Genomic DNA, 23,675 nt, shown 5'->3' with positions numbered 1-23,675 from the left:
ATGCAGTTTGGGTAGGTTTGTAGAGAAGGACCTGCCTGCCAGCAGACGTCCCCGGAAACCTCCCAACGCTGGTCCCATGGCCCAGGCATGCCCCATCCCTTTGCTTGTGTCCCTCTTCTCTGAGATCCAATCTGCTTGGTTGTGTCACATTTTCCGGAGGGAGTCTAAGCACCCTGATTGCTTCAAAAGGAAACAGAACATTTGGGTTTTACTTTCCCCCAAACCCCTTCCTCCTACTCCCCCACGGACCCCTCAGTGAACAGTTCATCTGGGCTGCGTGTCCCACTCTCCCTCTACACACTCCTCCAGTGGCTTGGCACTTTGGGACCAGCTGCCAGAGTGATTGACATAAAGCCAATCTATAAATAAAGTCTTTTTCTTTTCTCATAAAGACTTTGTGGTGGAGTTTGCCTTCAAGGTCAAGGCCAGACCTTTCTAAATAAACACGTATCAAAGGATCATTAGCAAAGCAGCAGTGTTGCATTGAGATACTAACTTCTGTCAACTGCTTGTTTCTTTTTTGTTCTGTAACTCATGACTGCGGTAGGTTTTTATTATTTTGTCCTTAGGCAGTAGCATCTGGCTTCTGTAGAGACTGTAAAAATTAAAAAGCAACACAAATCATTGCGAGAGAAAAGCAGTAAATTCAATGATAAGAATTTAAAATTAAAATGTTTCAGCGCTTTTATATTCTGCAAAACATGAAATGGATGAGTTTGCTGCCTGTTGCCATAAACCTAACCCAGCTAATCGTCCACTTGGCTTTTTTTTTTTTTTTTTTTTCCCCTGTCTCCTTCGCTCATCACCATCAATTCTGTTTTGGCACCAGGCGAGGCATAAAGTGAAGGCTGTGTGTGCATATGTGTGTGTGTGTGCGTGCATGCCTGCGCGTGCACACGTGTGAGTGTGTACAAGGCTTCGGGCAGATGCATGAGACCCACCTATTTGAATGGAGAAGACAAGACCGGGGGTCATGCAAGTGGAAGCCAGGTTGGGGATGGGAGGGGTACAGGATCGGCCCATCCCCGTGGATCAGAATTCTCCAGTTAAACAAGAAACAAAAAGAGCAAAGTGGCAACAGTAAGACCCACAGATCATAAACATAAACAGCAACTTGTCGCATCCAAGTGAAATCCTAAAAAGCAATTTCCTGGGCAGGTGTAAGATATGGGGTTGAGGTCTGAGCAGGTCCTGGCTCCTTCCCATCCCAGACAGAACTGGGCCTTTGAGTCGAGCGCCGGGGAAGAAGCAAACATTTTAAAACTCTCTATTCCAGCCAGAAAAGTCAGGGCTTCTGAGTCGGGGTCACTCAAGGCTGGTTGGGGCTGGCTCTGTGCTAGGTTATGAGGGAGAGTAGAGGATCCTTTCTTCCCTGCTTTTGGAAGGACTGCCACTTACAGAGAAAGCAGATCGGCCACTCCCTGTGCCAGGCCGCTAGCGGACAGTTGGAGCAGAGGTGGCTAGGCCAGCAGTGCTGTTGCACAGACACAAGTGTGGGGCGTCGTACAGGGCGTGTGTGGTTCTCAGAGTGCCATGGGGCCGGTTCCCAGACAGCTTTGAGGACATGATGTGCTTGGAGCTAATTCTTGAGTCCAGCTGGCTTGGGGCCTGGAGGGCCTGGGCAGTCTGGGGAAGCATCGTTGGGAAGGGTATCTCTTCCTGTCCAAACAGGGCCGTGGGGGCCGGGGGAGGGTGGTTGGTGAGGGGCAGCAGGGACAGGTCCCTTTTCCCGTAGCCCGTCCCAGGGTGACTGCTGGACCCACAGGCACGAGGGCAGAGCTCTTTGTCCTGGACAAACTTCTCCAGCCTCGGGAGAGGTGGGAAAAGGGAGCCACGGGGCGCCTAGGTGGCTCAGTGGATTAAGCCGCTGCCTTCGGCTCAGGTCATGATCTCAGTGTCCTGGGATCGAGCCCCGCATCGGGCTCTCTGCTCCGCAGGTGAGCCTGCTTCCTCCTCTCTCTCTGCCTGCCTCTCTGCCTACTTGTGATCTCTCTCTCTGTCAAATAAATAAATAAAATTAAAAAAAAAAAAAAAAAAAGAAAAGGGAGCCAGTCCTTGGTCCCCGTTAAAGGGAGTGAAGGAAAGTGTGAAGATTAGGGGATGGAGGGGTCGCGTTAAGAGGGTATGACTAATAGGGCCGGTCATTCACATAGGAGACCACATTGTTCTCTGTGCCCAGATGGTCCTTGGAATAAATCAGCACAGGGAGAGGCCAACTTCCAGGACGGGGAAGCTCGGGCAGCCCCTTGCCTGCGATTCTCTTGTGATATAACCCAGACCCCGGCCCTGAATGGTGACCATTCACGTCTCCGTGGGGGGCGCCGGCGTGGGAGCGCGTGTCCGTGCACGCTCAGGTGGACGTGTGCATGTGGAAATATGGCGTTTATAGCCCCTGACAGAAGAGAGGAGGAGTTTGCAGGGAGAGGTGGATGGCGAGAGACTTTCAACTTGGAGCCCGATCCCTCCTCGCCTTCAGATTCCAGCCATGAGGGTTTTCTAAGTGTCCCTTAAGTCTGTCACTTCCATAGAGGGGAAGCTCCTTGAGGGCAGGGACTATGTCTGATGCGTCAGTGCGTCCCCAGGTCCCATCAGCTCAGTGGCCAGTTCGGGCCAGGAGCTGAGTCTTGTAAGTGGGAGGAAAGCTCTAGCAGCATTCTTTTATTTCTCTGTTGCCTCATGGTAAGCACCCATTAATTAATTAATCAAGCTCCTAATTAATTAGCACATAAGCAAATCACTCAATAATCCAGACCATTCCTCATGCGGCTCCCATCTGGACACAGGTATGAGGACTGACTAATGGGGCGGAGGGGACACTCACCACAGCAGTCACCGAGAAAGTTCTGGAAGGTGCAGAACCTTGTCATAAACATGGCCGCGGGCGGACGTTTTTGAGGTGTCCCTGGTTGAAGATTTGCAGACACGTAGAGGACGTGGAAGAGAGGCGAGTGTGACCGCACCTGGTGGCCGCTTTCCTAGCACAGAGGGCTCCGCATCACAGAACCAGCCCTGCCCCCTGGTTGGCCCTGTTGTCCCCGTCCCCACCAATTCTGTCCTCGCCTTCAGGGGCCGCCTTTCTGGGCAGACTGCATCCAGCGGCCCACCAGCCCAGGACCGTGGTATCTGTGGGGCCTACGTCCCTTGGAGAATGAGCTTCTTTGGGAAAATCCAACCAGGTGCTGCCTGTTCAAAGATAATAGAAGTTGCTTGGTCCGAAATAGCTTTAAACCAATGGCAGCCGAGGTAGCTGCAGACAACTGACTCGTGGATGTGCTGAGGTAGAAAGCACCACAGGGAGCCCCCGTGGGCCCCCTTGACCACACCGCCTTCCTGTCCGGCTCCCCCACTGCCATCACCCTCACTGCGTCTCTAGAAGAGCCAGAGCTTACAAGCTGCCCAAGCGTCATTGCTGGGAGATGGAGGGCTGGGGGGAGGTGGTGGCGGTTTGTCTCCTGTCCGTCTCCGAGTGCTTTCTTCTCTGGGCCCCTCGGATGAAGCGGTGGCCTCCAGCACTGTCCAGCTGTGTGGTGTTACCAGGAGGCTAGTAGGCCGCCGTTTCAGGAAATTCACTGCAATGACTGCCTCAGGGAGGAGGGGCGCGACGTGGGGCCCACCATGTGGCCCGGGTAGTGTTTGGAGAGTGGAGGGGCCGAGAGGGAAGAGGGATGGGTCAGTGCAGAGGGCAGACCCACGTGATGGAAAGTTCTAGGATCCCAAGATGTTCCCGCACGGACTGCATTCGTGAAACAGGACAGACCTGGGTGAGGGCTGGTGGGGAAACGTTCCTGATGTAGACATCTTTGGCAGGAAGGGGTATGTCTTTCTTGCCTTTGCCGCTGATTCCAGAGGCGTGGAAAATCCCACAGCGCTTCCATCTGAACTCAGAGGGGAATGTTTTGTTTTGTGAAGATTCCTCACTCCTTTCAGTGACTTTTGCCAAACTCTTAGAAACTCACGATGACCCTAACCCGAATGAACAGAAACTGTCATCCGTGTTTTCAAAATCTGAGTGGCCTCCTGTACGAGCCCCCAGCATCCCAGCCCCCCACCAAGACAGGAAAGAAGCATAAAGATGATTGAGTAAACACTGGTCATCTTTCTCATTTAAAGGGTTTTTTTGAATCTGGAGGGTTGGGAGGTAAGAGTGAGCCTGGTGTCAGGATACAAGGAGGGGCCTGACGGCCAGGGCACCTTTGCCTGCAAGCTCGAGTCCTGGGGCTGCCTGAGTCGTCACCTGCTTACGAGGACACCTGTGTCGCATTCACCACTGACAAGGCCTCCGGCCCTAGAGCCACAAGAACTGGGGTTTTGGACCAGAGCCAAGAGTAGCACTGAACCCAAACCAGACAAAAGCCTGTTCAACTCTTTAAGAGAAACTGATCTTTATTTTCCTAGCAGGATGGTACCGGAGGTCACAATTTATGTGTGTTAGTGACATGGGTTTGGCATTTCCGTTAGCCCTATTTTAGGGGTTTTCATCTGCTGTAGAAATGGAGTCACCAAATAGTATAGTATACGCAATCGCCACCTAAAAAGGGATGAAACCCTCCATGAGTGTTTTTGCAGAGCCCACAGCCCGGGCATAAAGGGTTCCACTGCTGGGGCTTGCCTGTGTGTCTGTGGGCCACTGAGGGCTTCCCACAGTCTGAGGGAGGAAGCAGAAGGAAGCGTGGACCAGATGCATCAGCAGCCTCGGGTCCCTGTCCTGCCTGTGGCCAAGGACGTGCCATATTTGACGTCAGTTTCCGAACCCCTGGGTGCTTGCTGGCTGCCAGCTCCCGGCCACGGCCATGGAGTGGTGTCTGGGAATTCCACGCTGCAGCCCTCCGCTGAAAGGTCTGGATCCTCCACGGATGGGAATGACTTGCCATCTCGAAGAGACATCTTGGTTGTTCTATCCTGGGTACCCCTTGAATGATGGCTTCCGGGCTGGGGGGGAGCAGCCACACCCAGGAGAACCCACACTCTGGTTCCAAAGCACGTGGGTACGCGTGCACAGCTAACAGCCATACACGTTAAGATACAAGAACATGGGCCCAGAGCCTGCCTCGGGATCCGGGCTGGTGCAGGTGGGGGCGGGGCTTGGAGGAGAGGGTAAGGAGGTGTGCTTCCTTGAAGCTGGTAGGAGTCAAAGATGAATGGCTTGGGTTCGAGAAATCATAATCTGCCAAGGCCGGTGGCCCAAGCCCACAGAGTATTCATAGATCCCATTTTATTTTTTAAGATATTATTTATTTATTTATTTTAGAAAGAGAGTGAGAATTAGGGGAGGAGCAGAGGAGAGGGCATTTCAAGCAGATTCCTTGCTGAGTGTGGAACCAGACACTGGGCTCGATCCCAGCACCCTGAGTTCATGACCTGAAGCCAAAATCAAGAGTTGGACGCTTAACCAGCTGAACCACCCAGGTGCTCCTGGTTACATTTCTATGTACTCATTTGTTTACTTATTTATCCATTCGGTAAGTGCTTATCAAGCACTTGATGATTAGGAGGCACCTAATCATGTATTAGATTCTGGGAACACAGCACTGAAGAAAATGAGCGCCTCTGTTCACGAAGCTCCCACTGTATAGGGAGACAGGTACGTCAGCGAACACGTCATACGCAGGATAAATCCTGTTGGAAGAGCACACATGAAGGCCTCCAACTGGGGAGGCCTCCTGGAGGCGGTGTCATCAAAGTCATTACATAAATGGAGGGAATGAGAGAGAAAGGGAAGAAGGCCAGTCTGGGGTCAGCATGGGCTAAGGTCCAGAATCAGGCAAGTTCACAGAACTGCACAGGGGAGTGGGGAAGGGTGCAAAGACCAGAAGCTGTAGAGGTAAGTGGGTGTAAAATGGGAAGGTCCCTGGAAACCACATTAAGTAGCTCCGCCTTCTTCCTGAGGGCAAGAGGGAGTCATGAGAAGGTCTTAGTCTGGGGAGTGACATCAGGTTAGGTTTCAGAAAAACAATGGACACTACATGGTTGTGAATGGATGGGAGGCAGGGAGATGAGTTGGGCTAATACGGCCACAGTCCAGGCAAGAAAGTGTGGTAGCTTAGAAGGAGAAATCAAGGATGGTGGTCCCCTTCCTTGCTCGGGAGTGGGATGAACGTAGAGGAGCTCTTGACTGAGATGGGGAATACAAGAGGAAGGCAGAGCTTTTCTTGTTATTGCGCTCGTTCAGGTAATGAACAATTTTTTTTTTAAAGATTTTATTTATTTATTTGATAGACAGATCACAAGTAGGGAGAGAGGCAGGCAGAGAGAGAGGAGGAAGCAGGCTCACTGCTGAGCAGAGAGCCCGATGCGGGGCTTGATCCCAGGACTCTGGGATCATGACCTGAGCCGAAGGCAGAGGCTTAACCCACTGAGCCACCCAGGTGCCCCAGGTAACGAACAATTTTGATGTTAGAGCAGGAAGATGTCCAATGGAGAGCTTCTGGGGAGGCATTTGGGTCTACAGTTGTGTGGGGAACTCAGAAGAGAGAGACCCTCTGGACATGTGTGTTTGGGAGTCAGCAGTGTGTCAATGACCTTGGAAGCCCTGGGAGTTGGTGAGCTTGTAGAACAGGAGTGTATTGAAAGAGAAGAGTGCCTAACACAGAATCTGGAGGAAGGCCCCCATGGTACCTCTCCAGAACCAGTCGAAGCCCACTTGGAGACTGGAAAGGCATTACTGGAGGAGAGAGGAGGGAACCCAAGGGAGTGTGGTGTTAAGGAAGAGGTTTCAAAACGGAAAAAGTGGTCATCCGTCTTAATGCTGCTGAGAAGTCCCCTAAGGGGAAGACGAGAAAATGTCTGTTGGGTTTAGCAACACGTGGGGGTCACTGGTTATCAGAAGCGAATGGTTTGGGACAGTGGAGGAGATGATGGTGGGTGGAGGGGTTAACAAGCCACGGGAAGGAGAGGCAGTGTGTGCAGGCGGTCCTCGGTCCTCGGAGTGGAGAGGTGGGGGAAGAAACTGAGCCAAGGGGGGGTTCAGCACGGTGGGAGCCATGGAAGGATAAGGGGCTGGGGAGTCTGGGAATCAGCAAGGAGGCAGCTGGGAGTTGAAGTGTGGGCCTAGGAGTGTGGACGGAAAGAGCTAGAAGGAAGGGAGGGAAGAGCACGCTAGGGATGTCTGCAGAACAAGGACCCATCCTGGATGGGAGAACTTGAAGGCAGGGAAGGAGGTTTGCATTTACTGTTTTAGAGGAGTAGCTCCGGTTGGTGGCGGAGGGCCGGGAGTGCTCCCTCCAATCACAGGCTGCAGTGGGCCTGTTCACTGAGCTCATGGCTCCTGTTACAACACCACCGTCCGCTTACTTGCCCACCGGTCTTCCCACGGCCCGCGCCCTGTCCCCCGGAGCAGCATTCCCCGCAGCTCCCGTGTCTCGGGTCCTGCCGTCTGGCGGCGCGGCCGACACTTTCTCTGTATCACCTGCCGCCTTCCTAGCAGCCTTGCACGTGGCTGTTGTGACTCTAACACAGCCGGGCAACCGAGACCCAGAGCTTTGAGGACGTGCATAAAGAAATGGCAGAGACAGGATTTGAACCCAGGTTTGGTCTGACTTCGAAGTCCAGGCTTTCGGCTGTGCACTTCCTGTGATGGCAGCCTTGGGATTGGCGCCTGCCCAGAATGGAAACTCGAAAAACACTAGACGTGTGAGTGAGGGAGAACAGACCCGAGTGGCGCCCCAAACAGTGCTCCATACGGTGTCTGGAGGGACAAAATCGCCAGCACCCAAAGAGAGGAAGGAGGGTCCCTGGAAGGCTGGAGAAGAGGACAGAAGGTGTGGTGACCGAGCAAAGCTGATACTCAGTGGACAGCTCAGGGGAGTGACCGGGACGCCGGACACCTGGCCGTGGCCTGAGCGCCATCCTCCGCAGGCCCCTATCCCGGCAGGGAGTGTGGCCCAGGAACTTCAGAGGAGGAACTGAACGGGGAGGAACCTAGGAAACAGGATTCACGCGGGAGGGAAGGAGGACCCCAGACCACGAAGGGACAGTCAACTTTGCGTCTCCTTTTTAGGACCTTGAGCTGGAGTTTCTCTCCAGACCTTCCTTCACACGTCATGGGTGTGTGTGCGTGGGACGGGGAGGACCGGGCTGCCCTTCTGCTGTCCGGGGAACACACACGACCATCGGAGGTGGCCTCAAGGCCCAGGCTCACGTCCGCCGGGCGTGCCGCCTCCTCGCCCCGGGATAGTGCCGTGAGTCAGGGATGCAGCCTACTCGCGGGGAGTGTGCCTCCCGATCTGCGGGAAGTGGGGGAGTCTGGTGGCTGGTGCTTTGTTTCTCTTTCTTGAACATAATCCGATTCCTCCCCACCCTCCCTGAATAACAGAAAGGAGCATCTCCTCTGTCCAGGCTCTCAGAGACATTATGTGCCTCCCCCTCGGGCCTCCTGGACACCCTCTCATCCCTTGTCTACATAGCAAACCTGTCAGTTCACCGCCCTCCCTCTGAGCACCATTACCAACCCATTTCCTCCCCCCGTGGGCGGGCAGGGCGTGAGGCCTCGTGGGCCAGCGTGGGGTCGTCCCTGAGGACGGCAGGGAGGTCCTGGGGTCCAAGGGTGGTGGCCTGTCACCCTCCGTTTTCCACATCAGACCCACTGCCACCGCAGCGCCTCCCCAACCTGTCTGCTTCTGAGGCTGCGCCCCAGGGAAGCTGTGGGCGGCAGGTGGGGGGGGGGGGCACGGGGAGCAGATGGAACCCCCTGAGACTGTCGGAGCTTTAAAGGATCACGGAGCCTATCCTCTTTACATCACAGATGAGACTGAGGTCCAGAGAGATGAAACGCATTGTTTAATCCCTCATCCGGCCCTTGGTCCCTCCCTCTACCCAGGAGACATTCACCAGACACCTGTCAGGCCCAAGAGGTCCAGTGAGGTGGGAGAGAAAGGAGGCTCTGCTCTCAGGTGGCTTTCATTCTGATGGGGAGAGGGAGACCGTAAACCTTCATCTGAAAGGCACTCACCAAGGCTGGTTGGTGTCAGCTGAGACGTCTGGACCTCCTGCTGGGTCCTTCCCAAAGACCCATACGTGGTCACTCCCCGCTTCCTGTGGGAGTGACCACAGGAGTTGGGAGGGAGTGAAACTAGTTTTTAGTCCAGATACATCTGGGCAGAAGAGGGGTTGTGGGACGTACAAATAACTTTTGACTGGTCGAGACTAAAGCTTCTTTTTATTTTGGTAGAATATATATAACAGAGTTTGCCGTCTTAACCATTTCTAAGTGTGTAGTTCAGTGGGAATAAGCACCATCACATCTTTGGGCAATCTTCCCCTCCTCCCAAACTGAAACTCTGTGCCCATTAAACACGGATGCCCGCCGGCCCTCAAGACCAGGAATTCTCAGTATTTTGTGCTATGGGCTCCAGGAGCTGTCGGGGGGAAATCCATGAACTCTCCCTTAGGATAATGTCTCCAAGTGCATAAAGTCAAATACCTAAGCTTATAAATGGAAACTCTAAATATGGATATCAAAATATTTTTTTAAAACTCAACTGTAGTATAACATGCGTGTGATTCTTTGTTATCCTGTTGAACTCAAGGAGTGGCTGGATATCTGCTGTATTTTTGCAGGAGTGGTTTGCATAAATATTTCAACATAAATGCAACCGTTCTAATATGGTATGCAAATCCACACTGCCGATGATCAGGCCACACATACAGCTAATACAACTGGTTAGTTTTTTGTGTTTTTGTGGGTTTTTTTGTTTTTCTTTCATTTCCCATTGAAGGAGCTGCTAAATTTTAGGTAGAGGTTGGTGAAAATAAAGATAGTGATTGTTTTCTTCTCCAAGTTCACCAGCCTCCTGAATTCTGTCCCTGGACAGTTTGGGGACTTTGTGGGCTCTAGGTCAGGAAGCCCCGCCAAGACGAGTTGGCCTTGCCTTTTCTGCCTGGAAGGGCAGTACATGGGGCCAGGAGTGTGCTGATGGATGGGACGTGGTTTCAGAAACCATCCCTGTGCATGCGTCCGTGAGGGAGGGAAGGCAGGAGCGTCACAGGAACCCAGCCAAGGGGGAAAAGGTGCCCCCATTCTCTGGGAGCCGCCAGCCTGCTGTCTGAGGTGGGCGGGGCCGGTGCCCCCTGGAAGTGTGCCTTCTGGCAGCTTCCCCGCCCCCCTTCCACCCCCTTGTCCAAAGGCTCAATGCAGAAGGGAGCCATATGGTCCTTTGTGGACACATTTTCCCTCGTACAGTATCGTCCTGGTGTGAATGCAGGGCCTGGCTCTCCAGGGTCAGCTGTCCCTCCCCTCCCCTCTCCTGCGGCCCCATCCCCCTGCAGCCAGCCCAGAGACGTGTAGGTTGTGGGGGGCAGGCTCTCTGAGTCGGGGAGCCCTGCAGAGTCGGGGTGAACGAAGAGACTTTCTGCCGCACCCACACACACACTCACACGGAAAACTGTTGAAGTGAAGTCAAATGTCTCAAAGTCAGATCCCTTTTTAGTATGAATTTGCTGTGTCTCATTCTGAGCACTAATTCCAATTTAATTGCAAGTGGCCTGAAGCCTCTTCAATAGGAGTAACAAATGGTTTGATTTTGTAAACTTCATCAGACTGCATTTTAAATGCGACACAGTAGCCCAACTCGAATGCCAATGAAGCACTGGAGTAGCTCTCTGTTTACTAATTATCCGTTTTTACTCCCAGCCACGCTGGCTGGCTTGTCTGATTAAATCGGATTTGTGGGATAGAGAACAGCTAGCAGAGTTTTCTCTATAGTAAACGAGATTGAAACTATGGGCCGCCTGGCTGCACACTGTAAATTATATTTCCTTTTAAAGGGGACGTGTCTCTTTTATTTCTCTGTCGCCCCTCCCGCATATGAAACTTTACGGTACAGAAACGGACCCGGCGCTTCCTCCCCGAGGAGCCGGCTCGCTCCGGCTACTTTCCGTGTTGCTCTCCCGAGAGCCTGGAGGGAGACAGGGAGCCGGATCCCGTGCGGCTCGGCCTGGCTCTGTTTCGTTTTCGGTCCTTTATTTTCTCCCCTCTATCCTTGGGGGTGTTTTCTTTACCCCGTTACTCCCAAAGGCACCTGAGATGATTTGGGGTCTTTGAATCCATCCCAAAGAGTCCAAATGAGAGTTCTAGCACAAACACGGACTGGGACCCCACCCAAGGGGTTTGGTGTTTCGGAAAGACCCCAGCGATGGGTGGTATCCGGCTCGGGCGGGCAGGGGCGGCAGTGTAGACCGCGAAAGAAGAGGATCCGTTCCTAAAAAATTATATTTGCTCTTCTGGTTCGCTCTGGAATGAAATCCTATCCTCTGACCAGAACGAAATGATGATCACCTGGTTTCTCCCTGTGAGGCCCCCAAGAAAGCCAGGGCACAGGTCATGAAGGGCTAGGGTGTCGGTGGACCTGCGCCCAAGGTTGAAGGTCAGGTTCAGAGAGCAGGTGTGTCCTCCCCGCACGCCCTGGGGCCCGAGGCCTGGCCTAGAGCAGTGGGGTTCTCTCTGTCTAGGAAGGCCACATCCGCTCTTCATCCTTCCTATAAAACTCTCTCTCTCCCCATAAAACGAATGCAGGGCAGCCCAAAATAGGTGTCACAGGCTGAGCTCGATCTCTGCCATTGCTAAGACGTCCCCTCCGGAGAGCCTGGGCTGCCCCGCCTTCACTCTTGGTATCTATCTTTGTGCTGGAGCTCTTTATATTTCAATTTGTTTCTGCATGTCCTCCAAAACACCCGCCTGCGTGCTCTCCCCCTTTTTGGCCATTGTGCGAGGTACAGTACGGGAAGGCCAGCCGGGCTTGTGATAGCCCCGTTACCGTGGGAATGAATGGCCACCACCCTCTCAGGCTCCCAGCCTCCTTTTAATTGTTGACAGTAAAAAGCGTTAAAAAGCTGCTTAATTTGTAATCATCTTCTGGGGGGGAGGAGAGGAACCATTAAAATGTCAGTAAAATGAATACATCCTTCTCTCTCTCTCTCTCTCTCTCTCTCTTTTTGGTTGGGTTTTGTTTATTTATGTGGGGTTGCTTTTTCTTCTCAATGCCTGATGTGTGTCAGATACTGAAATGGCTCTGAAACAATCAGCATTTCACTTTATTTTGAGTATCTGTCCCCCCAGCCCCTGCTCACTTCCCCAGCCCATGCTGGGTCTCTGGGTCTTTGTCTGCCTCTGTCTCTCCTGGTCTGCCCCGGCTCTTGTCTCTGGACCTCCTTCTACCTTCACCTCCCTGCTCTGGAATACATCGGGGGGTGCAGGATGTGTTAAAGAAGACCCCCGCTGAGTTGTTTTCCCAGAGACCCCTCTTCTGGGCCCTGGTTCCTCCCCCCGGGGGGGGCGTCAAGATGAGTCGGGGCAGGCCTGGCATTGGAGAGATCGACTCCCCACAGAAAACGTCTTGTCCACCTAATGAACGCACGTGAGAAAAAAGACCTGGTCAGAACTTATTCTCCAAATAAGGACATTGGACCTTCTCTACGGGTGGAGCTGCAGTGCCCTCCCGTCAAGTTCTAGGCCCATGGTTATGACTTCTAGTGCTTACAGGGCTCTGAGGAAATCAGAGGGTCACTTGTTACGACAGTGTTGGGGACATGGGAGAGCAAGGTCTGCTCCCCTGTCCCCATCCCGTCAGCACAGAGCCCTGCGGGCACCCTCAGACCCAGTGACTCAGGGATTGCCCTTCTGAGTGGATGGCCAGTTCTGGAAGGAACTCAGTAGGTAACTCGTGGTCACTTGAGAGAAAGGACCTGCCAGGTTCTCTCCAGTCTTGCTTTCCCCCATTTTCCGAGAACTCCCTGTCTCCCAGGGATGCTTGAGAAGGGTTTAGGAGTGACAGACCCTCGACCTCCAACAGATTCTCACATAAGGTTAGGTCTTTCCGTTCCCTCACCTGTGACTATCCCTCTGTGAGCCCGAGACAGTGGTTTCCAGGGAAGCCTCGAGATTCTCTTTAACTAAAAGGGCTGTTAGATCAGACTTTGAAGGAGAAATGCCTGAACTACATCTTGGTGGGAGAAAGGATCTTTCAGTCTTCAACAGGCCTAGGATAATTGACTGTTAGAGTAGGGGGAAAAGCTTTCAAGGATCATTTACTTCCATGTTCGTTTTTCCAGTGAGGAAACAGAGATCCAGAGAGGTCTAGTCACCTACCCAACAGCACACAGCAAGTTAGTCACTGAGTCAGGACTTGAGGACAGGCCTTCTGGCTGAAGACCCCAGGGCTTTCCCCTCTTCTACCCCTCTTCCATGGCAAGTCTTTAGTGAGAAGTCCTAGGAGGAAAAGCTGAGCATGGGTGCCTAAGGCAGCTTGTCCACTGCCCCAGTCCCCAGCCCCATCTCCCCTGCCTGGTCCCATCTCCACGGCACCGCTTCTTCCCCGGAGTGGCTAGTACCTGTGAGAAGCTTCTGATCCCAGGGCTGGGCTGGGCTGGGCTAGGCGACGGCGGGCTGCTGCCCCTTTCCTCTCGGGGCTGTTGAAGTTGGTCCAATTTTTCAATCGTGGGCCAATTAGTTTCACAAATGGGGGCCCCCGTGGTGCCAGGGCGCATTTGTTCCGGGCCTGCGCACTGGCCAGGCCCCATTGTCCTTCCTCCCGCCCCCGTGTGGGCCCATTGTCCTTGCCCCCAGCGGGTGCAGCTTACCGCTGATTTATATGGGCAGGCGTCCTGCGGGCTACAGGCTGCACCGCCACAGCTGGCCGAGGTGCTTAAGGCCGTGCACCCTGTGACCTTTGCCCCAGTCCTGCTGTCATTTTGAAAGTTACAGACCAGAGGGCTGCATACCTCTCTGGATTTACTTCCCACCCCAAGCCCACCCCCTGCACGCACGCACACACACACACACACACTCTCTCTCTCTCTCTCTATCACTCGGTCTCTCTCTCTCCCCACCCCTCCTTCTTTACTTCCTGCTCTTGCTCTCATGGTGGAAGTTTGGTTTCAGGAATGTCTGGAAGGGTTCAGAACAGAACTGGGAAGTGTCTGCAGGTATAGACAGGAAGTACCAGGAGAGGCAGCCGGTCGCTTCTGATGCGGAGGACGCAGTTACTTCCCCTCCTGTGGCTTTGAATCCTCGGCTTCCTTACTCCGGCATCAGGTGCCAGGGAGGGTGGAACGGAGGCACACGTTCCCATCAGTTTGACGTCTTGCAGTTGAGTTTGCCCTTGGCACCCTTCCTGCCAGGGGACTCCTACCCCCCGGAAAGTGGGGCCCGTGGGGAGGTGGGTGGAGTGCGGAGGTGGTCATGTCACCAGGCAGCAGCAGAGCACCGATCGGGTCCCCTTTTCACCTGTTGACACTCTCCTGCAAACCAAACTCTACTTTCTTTCTCCGTTTTCCTTCATTCCCTTCCTTTTCCATCCCTTCTTGCCCCCCTCCCCCAGTTTCTCTTCCTCTCCGGCTCGTTTATTGGAGTGATTGACAAAATTAGTAAATCCATTCATGTTACTTTTATTGTGCAGGTCTCAATAAATCCCCCGTGTCCGGGGTGCACCTTAATGAGCTAGTGAGCTGACAAATTTGTTTACTGTAGCTGGAGGTGCCGGGTAATGAAATGCACTGGTGTCTGCCGCTCACTGCTAAACAAATACACAGTTTTCTGGAAGCCAGCATTGCTAGCTGCTGCCCGAGGGTGCAGCCACATTCCCCCAGAGACCGAGCGGGTGTGCACGCGCATACGTGCACAGGGGTGTGTGCCTTGAGACGTGCAATCACTCACCCATCCATGGCTTTGTTTTAAAACAAATTTGAATAGCGGCTCTAGCCCCGCCCCCTTTTGGTTATTCATTGAGAAGTCCCTGCTCTGTGCGCTCATGATATGAAACCCTCACATTCCTCCTTTCCCTTGTGGAAGTGGAGGTTTCTATAGGCTGCCTTCCATGATTCCAGAAAAAGGAAACGGGGGTGGGAGGGCTGGGTGAGGAGACTGGAACTGACGAGGCTGAAATCCACAAGAAGACTACATGCTCAGGTTTTTAGCTTTAGGGGTGGTCTGAGAAGAGGTAACCGAACCGATGATTAAAGGTGTCCCAGCAGCAGGCGACTCTGTATGTGGGAGACAAGCCCCCATACACGGGCTGGTGGCTGATCTGGTTCAGGGCAGGCCTCCCGAGGTGTCTTCTCCATCTTCTCTAGCTGTCCTTTGAGGGAGGCTGCCAGCAGTAAAGGATAGAGTGGGGCTTGTCTCCCACTCTTAGAAGCTTTCTCGGGGGTCACAGGGCTTCTTGGTATGGTCGGATTGGGACCTCGTTGTGCAAGCAGCTAGCTTTCTGAAGAAGGCTGGGATTTCAGGAGCTCAACCCAAATGCTCCTGTCATTGGTGCCCAAGAGAACATCTAACAAGGGAGCTCTTGGCCCTTTCTCCAGTAGGTCCCTTGAAAAGGAGTCAAACCCCAAAGGATGGTACAGGGGGAGTCAAAAGGGAAGCAACCCTACCATTGTCATGGCTGGGCCTTCCTTTCCTTTCTGTCTGCTCTCTGTCCCCGCCCCTCCACACCTGTAGCCTTCTCCACCCTCTTGAGATGCAGACAGAGCCTTCCTGTGGGGTGAGTCAGCCTCCGGCTGCTTGTCTCCTCTTGATCATTTTCTCTTGCCCTGTGGATGATGCTGTTCTTCTGTGCTCTTTAACAATGACCTGGGGGCAGGGGCAGAGGAGGGAGCAAGGGGAAAGATAGGGAAGGGGGAAAGACCACAGTCTCTGGGATGGTTTTGCTGTGGGGCTGCCCAGGGTTGCCGTGGCCAGAAATGGCATCCAGGAGGTCAGAGGGAGTAGAAAGGCCTGTCTGAAGGATTTGGGGGTCAGGTTGGGGGTGCAAGGTGGGGAATGGTTCTAGTTTATTTTATTTTATTTTTTAAAGATTTTTATTTATTTATTTATTTGACAGACAGATCACAAGCAGGCAGAGAGGCAGCCAGAGAGAGAGAGAGGAGGAAGCAGGCTCCTGCGCGGAGCAGAGAGCCCCATGCGGGGCTCGATCCCAGGACCCTGGGATCATGACCCGAGCCGAAGTCAGAGGCTTTAACCCACTGAGCCACCCAGGCGCCCCATGGTTCTAGTTTAAATCAAGGTTTTTGCAGCCACCCTGAAGTCGATCTTTTCTTCCTCTGGGGAGAAAAAACAAAACCGTGGGGGGTGGCGGGGAAGGCAGCTGTTCTTCTGCTGGGTGAGGTTAGGTTGGACCCGACAAGCTCATCTGTGGGCCGTGCGCACGCACAGACACACACAGGCGTGCGCGAAGTCCAGCACACGCGCACGTGGCAGTCACAGCTAGCTTACCGAAAAAAGCCAGAGTATATTTAGATCCTCTGCTCTTTTGATTAAGAAACTGCTTATGCTGGAGATAATAAGAGCCTTGTTCCAAGAAGGTGTCGCACCTGAACGTCTTTTCCAGCTGTGTACCCCTCTGATCCTGCTCCTTCCTTTCTATTAAAGAGCTAATTGGTATGGAAATGGCACAGGTGTAAACATGAGGGTTTTGTGTCTCATAATTTCAGGCCCGGTCATCACCTCGGTGAAATAAATATCCCGGATCTGTGTCACCCCTCCTGCCTCAGGTTCCACCCTGGCCTTGGCTTTCTCCCATCCTTTGGCTATAATTAAACTTGTTTTAAATCAAGAGTCTGCTAGTTGGACATGCCCTGCAGCCAGAACGGGCCGTGCTGCCCTTAGGGCTGGAGGGGGGATGGGCTGTGGGTCACCGTCTCCTGCGACAGAAGGGAGGCAAGTGGCAGCCCAGATATTTGCATGGGCCCTGTCCACGTTACCTAGACCCAGGCTTTTCATTCAAGAGGTTATCTCATTCCATAACCTGTTCCATTACCTCCAAAGATACACCGCGTCGGGCAGACACCCTTGGAGTGCAGCTCAAGACGGAGCCCCATTCATTCTTTGGAAGAGCAGAGGAAGTGCTGTTCCGTGACCTGATAAATTATTTCCTTTGGCCCCAGGCTAATTTATGTGGCCAGTTTACATTATGATTTCCGGATTGGTACAAAATAGAATCTTTGCAGAATTTACGTACTCAGAAACACGTGTCCTTGCCTCCAAACAGTCCTGGGAAGTTGAAGTTGGAAGGGGCAGGTGTGTTAGGAATGGGAATGCCTGTTTCCCTAGAGGAAGGAATGAAGCCCAGTGTCCCCGAGCCAAGGCGGGGCTGCTGCTTGGGGGCCAGCAGGAAGTCGGCTGGATTCACTGCATCTTTCGCTGGTTTCGGTCTTGGCCGCTGACCCACAGAGCTCAGATGCATAGTGGGAACTGGGGAGTTCTGTCCAGCCTTCCAGACAGACACGAGAGGCCCCAAGCAGATCAGATGCCTATGGATCACTTGGTGTTACTGATTTCCAAAGAGAGTCTTGCTGAAAGTGCTTGGTAATGGCTGCATTTGGTTTGAGTTTCTCTCTAGATCTAGCTGTCTGGCTTTCTGTACTAGGACTGCCCCCCCGCCCACCTCCGGCCCCTCGTCTGCCCTTTGCGATGGTCCCACAGCTCCTTCCTTAGTCTCTGATGCACCATGCAGTTACCGAGTGCCTATGCTCTGCCAGGCCCTGTGCTCTGGGTTGGGGAACATAAAGATTAAGGGAGCAGTTCCTGCTTGCCATCGAGTAGGCAGAGCTGAGTGTCAAAAATAAATGCATCAAAGGGTTTTCTGTGCTGTCGTCGTGAGGGCTTTAGAGGAAGAAGATGTTCTTGGCATCGAGTCCTAAATGGTGTAACTCATCCAAGATGCCCCCTCTAGAGTCAGCTTACTGGAAGCAGCCGCCCAGCATCGGTACAACAACGTCAGCTCGTGCGTTGTGCAGGGCGGCCATGAGCCCCATCTGGGCCGTCCGTGGCTGTAGGGGGATGCCTGGCTGGAAGGGGGGATCCGAGGCGGCGATCCAGCTCTCTTTGCTCGCCAGAGCAGCGCACCCAGGCGACTGTCTGCGTCTGCCCAGAGTAAGAGGCATGATTCTCCCGTTCAGACAAAGGCGGCGTCTGGGCTGGCAGGGGCTCTAGGCTCTCCCTTTATAGTTGGAAAGCCTTTGCGCCTGGGCCTCTCATTTGATGCTCTCAGTGACAACTGGGTGGCCAAGGACGAGCAAACTCTGGTCCAGAGAAGTTCACTGACTTGCTCAGAGTCACGAGGCAAGGAAGCCGCAGAGCCAAGACCCCTGGGCTGCTTTCATCTCCCTGGTGCCACACCAGCCAGATGATTCCCGGTTTTCTGCAACTGGCGGAGGCTCGTCCCACCTCCCCAGTGGTATCAGGCGTGAGGTCCGTCTGTAGCAGCAGAAGGAGCACCAGGCGTCCCTGGGGCTCGGGCAGTGCGAGGAGCCGTGTGGTCACGCCGCCCGGCCTCTTGCCCAGCTGCACGTCTCATGGCAGCTAATGAATTGCTAATACAATTTTCTAGATAATTTTATTTCCATAGTCCCACATTTTAATGTGTTTCCAAAAGCTAGCATTTATTTGCTTAATCTCCCAGTGTAATAGAATCTGCCCTGACTCATCATACATGCGAACAATCAGCTAGGCAGGAACGGCAGCAAATGGTTTAATAACTCAAATCTAGTCTCTGGATTTTGAGCTTGCATGCACCAGTAGCTTTTCTTGGGTCTTCTCCACTTCTCCGCTCCCCCCTGCCACCTTCTCCTTTTTTAAATATTTTTCTGTCTTCTCAGCTATTGGTCTCCAAACAGAGGAGAGGAGAGAATGGATACGGGGCCTCAGAGACCCCTTCTTTTCATCTCTGCACCTCGGCCATGGTGTCAGTGGTCAAGGAGGGCCCCTGAGCCTGGTGAGGTGTACCAGGAAGGGAAGAGGGACCCTTTCAGGGACATGGTGGCGTTTCTTTCCCAAGGGGGGATGATGTCATTTGAAACTGGCCACCAGGGTGCAGAGCTGGCCACCCCGGGACTTTGGGTGCACCCTGCTTCCCAATGGAGGCTCCCTGCCAGATCCTGTCATACTGTCTTCCCCAGACCTCATTTCTCTGCCCCCCTTCCTGTCCTCAGAGTCCCTCCCCTGGCCAGGGCCCCACTCTCCTCCAGTGGTGTTACAAAGCCGTCAGCTCTCTCCCTTCTGCAGTCTATTGCCACTACTAGTGGTCCCCATGCTGGGGGCACTGCCCTGGCATACATGTTAGTACCTGCTGGCACCGTACCCCGTCCCCATCCATTCCAGGCACCACTTAGCCCATGGGCCCCACTGACCTTCCCCCCTTATCTCCACCCTCTGGGGCTGTCCTGGGTCCCTGCCTGCTCTGGAACTTTATCTCCACCCTCTGGGGCTGTCCTGGGTCCCTGCCTGCTCTGGAACTTACTTGCGGTGTTTCCCGAGCTTGGTCTCTCCGTTTGTCCCTCCTCCTGGTCCTTGGCTTCTCAATCGTCTTCCTTTCTCAGTGCCACAGTTCTCATGGAGTCTCCCCATCTTGTCCCCTGGCTGGTCTCCGTGTCTGTGTCCCCATCTCGTCCAGGACTCCAGTTCTCTGGTTGGTCTCAGCATCCCCCTTGTCATCTCTTGGGGCCTACGCTTGGTAACTGTTCATGGAGGCTGCTGGATGGCTACGACGTGGGTTTAGGCCGTCCTGAGTGTGGGTGGCCTAGGGGGGCAGCTTTGAGGAACCTTGGAAAGACCCAGGGAGCTGAGGGTTGTGGTGTCCTCTGTCCGTCCTGCTGCGGGGTACCAGCCCGCAGAACTCCTGGTGGTGTGGGGGCCCCTTGGGACGAAATGGCCAGAGCAACCACGTCACAGAACTCGCTACAGATGGCCCGCGCATCTCGGCGTGCTGGACACTGAGCGCTCGCCGTCAGCCCTGGGGCTGCGCCCATCTGGCAGGCCTCTCCCCTCAGCCAGGTTCAGCCAGACACGCCAGTACCTCCCCGAGTTCTTGCTGGCCCCGGGACGTGGGAGGGCTTCAGAGAGCTGTACCTTGTGACTGCTTCCAGCGCTCCCCGCACCTGGGTTTTCTGATTGTCACTGGAGTGGCTCCAGACGCGCTGGGGCTCCCGGCCCAAGCCGGGTGAGAGCTGGCGCAGTGGCCCTATGGTGCCCCTTCCAGAAGCCCGGATAGACAAGGCAGCCGAAGGCTGAGCCCCGTGGTGGTGGCAATCAGACAGACCTCAGCATTCTCACATCTCAGCTCTGCCTCTTCTGACTGTGTGACCTTAGGCAACTTGTGTAACTGCTCTGTTTTTCCCATTCGTGGCCAGGGGGATGAGAATGCCTGCCTTGTGGGGTTGGGTGCGCGTGTTAATTGGGATGGCAGCGTAGATAAAGCACCTGTACTGGTTCCTTTTCCTTGTGCTCATCGAGGCCAGGAGCAGAACGGGGCTTTTGCATTGTGTTCAGCCTCTCCTGGACCTGGATGCTGGCCGCGGCTACACGGGTGACTGTGAGGGCTGGAGGAATGGGATGGAGGGGTCTGCCTTCCTGCTAGTTCATCCTAAACCCAGCCGTGAATGGGACTCGGTCAGAGAGAATAGACCACCCCTTTGCTGTCTCCCTGGATGGACCAGGCTGGTAGCAAGGTCTTCACGCTGTCCTTCTCTTCACCCCAATTTCTGCCCACAGCTCCTTGATTCCGCACTGAGCGACCAGAGAGCTCTGCCCTTCCTCCCCTCAGGGCTGCACTGACAGATGCTAGGCCTGGCCACCTTTCCCACTCGTGTCCTCTGCACAGGGCCAGGCGGTGCGGGGCTGAGCACCAGATGCCAGCCAGCAGGCAGCCGATGAGCTGCCCAGGGGAGTGGACCTGCTTGGGGAAGTAGGATCCAAAATGGTGGGCAGTGAGCCCCCAGCGAGGACTCAGATGGTGGGTGTGGATGCTTCCCCGTGTCCTGCTGCACCCAGAGAGGCTGTGGCTCCAGAGCAGGATCAGGAAGGTGGCTGACAGCAAACCGGGATGGCAGTTTATCTTTGTAGGGTACCACGGGGCAGCGACCTGTGCTTGTGATCACTGCGGAGAATGACCAGACAGAATGAAGTGAAAATCTCATGCCACTCTCTAGCTTAAAATCCTCTGACAGTTGCCCGTTTGTCTTGAGATGCTGCCTAAATGTCTTCCCATGGTTTTCAAGACCACCCCCCACCCATGGCCTGGCCCTGCCTGCTTCTTTGGCCTTCCCCTCCGTGTCTGCCTGCCCCCCCCCCCCCGGCCCAGCTGTGCTGTTCTTCTGTCTGATCCTCTGATAACGCATTTCTTTCCAGGCCAGAGTGTTCACAGCCCCATGTGCTGGGGGACACCAGAGGCTTGGTGTAGGTTTCCAGGGCTAGATCCCCAGTGTCCCAAAGGGAGGCCTTCTTACAGAAGGTACTAGAATAATCATCGTTGAATGAAGAGACTCTTAATGTGTGTGCATCGGTGCAGGGAGAACTGGTTAAGGGAACAGGGTCTCTAGCTAGCCTCTGGAGAGGATGCGGAGCCAGGTGGCCTGGGCTGGGACGGCAGCTTCTGAACCCTGCGGAACTCCGGGCAAGTTGCGTAGTCTCCGGGCCCCGTTTGCCTTACCCGAGCAGTGAGGAGGTCAAGCCTGCCTTCAGGAGATAGGACTTCAGAATAGCTCTCTTCGACCCCTGGCTGGCACTTGCTGTCTTCGTGATTGTGACCCCCCCACACAAAGGCCACTCCGACTTCCCACCTCCCGTCCCAGGCTCCGAAAAGTCCCTCTGACACGCACCATCTTGGTATCCTGCCCTTGACACAGCCAAGCCGTGCCTCACCTTTGTCGTTGTGACGGATTTGATTGCCTCTTTCTCCCACTAGACTTTAGGCGCCGGAAGGGAGACAGGGAAGTCGAGTTTGTCCACCCTTGGAGCCACACGCCGGTGCTCCTTCGGTGCTGCGTGGCCTGGCCCCCCGGGGTTTGCCCCTGACCTTAGGGGAGTAGAGGCGGAGCCCTGACCCTGGCCCCTGGCGCTTGCTCCAGCCAGATGAGTCAGGAGCCGACCTGAGGCTGTCCCCGCTCCTGTCCCCCGCAGGCACGGACATGGCCGTCTTCTGTCTGCTGTGCGGGAAGCGCTTCCAGGCGCAGAGCGCGCTCCAGCAGCACATGGAGGTCCACGCCGGCGTGCGCAGCTACACCTGCAGCGAGTGCAACCGCACCTTCCCCAGCCACACCGCCCTCAAACGCCACCTGCGCTCTCACACAGGTAAGCCTTCGGGGCTGGGAGCGGGGTGGCGGGGGAGCCGAGCAGCCAGGAATCTGTGTCTGGATTTACCTCCCGGGACATACAGGGGAGGAGTCAGGCCAAGTCGGCCCCAGCCCTCCTTTGCTCAAGGTGGGGGCGTGGAGGGACTTCATAGCACGGGTGAGTGTTCGCTCTCCTCCCTGTCCCGCCTAGGGGACCTGTGAGTCTCAGTCGCTTGTGCTCGCCGGAACGTTGAGTTCATTAAGAATGCAGGCTCTAGGGTCCCCCCCTCCCTGCCAAAACTTGGACTTCATGGATGTAGAAAGGGACCCAAGGCACGACGTGATGGATCCATATTCCCGAGAGCTTCTGATGCGAGTGGACCCAAGTTTTAAAAAAAGGCTACCCCTTTGGTCTCTAGCTGTCTGTGCTACAGCCCTCGCCTCTCCCTGGCCTCCACCGCATGGACACGTGCGCCTGATGGCAGCCCCGGAAACGTTAGGAAGGGGTCTTGCTTACCGTGAAATAACAGAAGCAAGTTTTCTGTCCTTGGCCATTAACCTTGATTAGGGAAGACGGTGAGGGCACATAGACAAGGAGCCAGTGATGGAGGAGGAAGGTACTCGTGAGCCAAGGGGGCTGGTCCATGTGGCCGGTACTGGCTCGTCCCCGCGGCCACCCCCTAAGCTGACCCGGAGGGCCAGGAGGTGGATTGCTTTGGGTGACTTAAATTCATTCCTTTCTCTGTGACAAAACTGAGTCTTCACTGACAGCACATGGATAAAGGAGTGTCCCTTTCTGAGTCTGCATGTGTCTCTGTCCATGTGTGCTCTGTCCTGGGTTTGGTGTGAGACTGGGGGACGGGGTGGGGTCAGGGAGACAGAGGCCGACTCCGTATTGGGGTCTCTAACAGGGTGTTGCCCATGACTCTTGGAAAGGGTATCAAATCTGTGTGCCTCAAGACCCGAGTGGTAGGACCCTCTCTCTCTCTCCTCGTTCTTGGGTCTCGTCACAGCTCTGGGATTAAGTATGCAGGCCAGACCTTTCCTGGGTGGCAGGCCCTGCTGACGGGGCGGGGGCGCTTTACTTATCTTGGACCGAGCAGGTCTGCCCTCCCAGCAGCATGCAGCCTCATCCAGGAGCCTGCCTGGCCTTGCACTTTCTGGTGCTACTCACTCGAGGGGAGCACACATCGCCTTAAGCCTCACCTGACTTGCTGGGAGCATCGAGGTTTGCTGGCATAAGGTGAGGGGAGGTCTCACTGGGTAGGGCCCGACAAGAAGGGCTAAGCGGGGGTGTCATCTCTGTAGTGACTGTGTGCACATTCCCTTCAGGTCTTCACACTCCCCTCGCCTGGGTCCCCAAGTTCAGCGTCAACATGGTGGCCAGTCGCTTCTGAGCATGCTGCTAGGTCAAATCAGCTGCTAGTCAAATGCATGGGACTTGAAGGATCCCAACTTGCCGAGTCCACCCAGGATACGCCCTGCTCTGCCCGCGTTTTCTTCTAGGAACGCAGGCCTCGAAATAGCCCCTGCTGCCGGGCCAGTCCTGGCCGGGATCAGTGGGGAGGGGCTCTCTGCAGACCGAGTCTGGGAGAAGTACGTGTGGAATCGAGGAAACGCGGAGCACGGTGCTGGCC

General features: G+C 54.6%; 1 protein-coding gene across 2 annotated transcripts in view; it reads left to right on the top strand.

The window, feature by feature from the left end:
• ZBTB16 (zinc finger and BTB domain containing 16) overlaps positions 1-23,675 on the top strand; it is a 183,534-nt gene that overhangs the window by 149,226 nt on the left and 10,633 nt on the right. For both annotated transcript variants that reach the window (XM_046015655.1, XM_046015656.1), the window contains exon 5: positions 21,887-22,057. In XM_046015655.1, coding sequence (XP_045871611.1) covers positions 21,887-22,057 — 171 coding nt within the window. The remainder of the gene's footprint in view (positions 1-21,886; positions 22,058-23,675) is intronic.

The sequence above is a fragment of the Meles meles genome, chromosome 8 (assembly GCF_922984935.1).
Source record: "Meles meles chromosome 8, mMelMel3.1 paternal haplotype, whole genome shotgun sequence".
NCBI classification, from domain to species: Eukaryota; Metazoa; Chordata; class Mammalia; order Carnivora; family Mustelidae; genus Meles; species Meles meles.
This window is presented reverse-complemented; position numbering and strand designations above follow the sequence as displayed.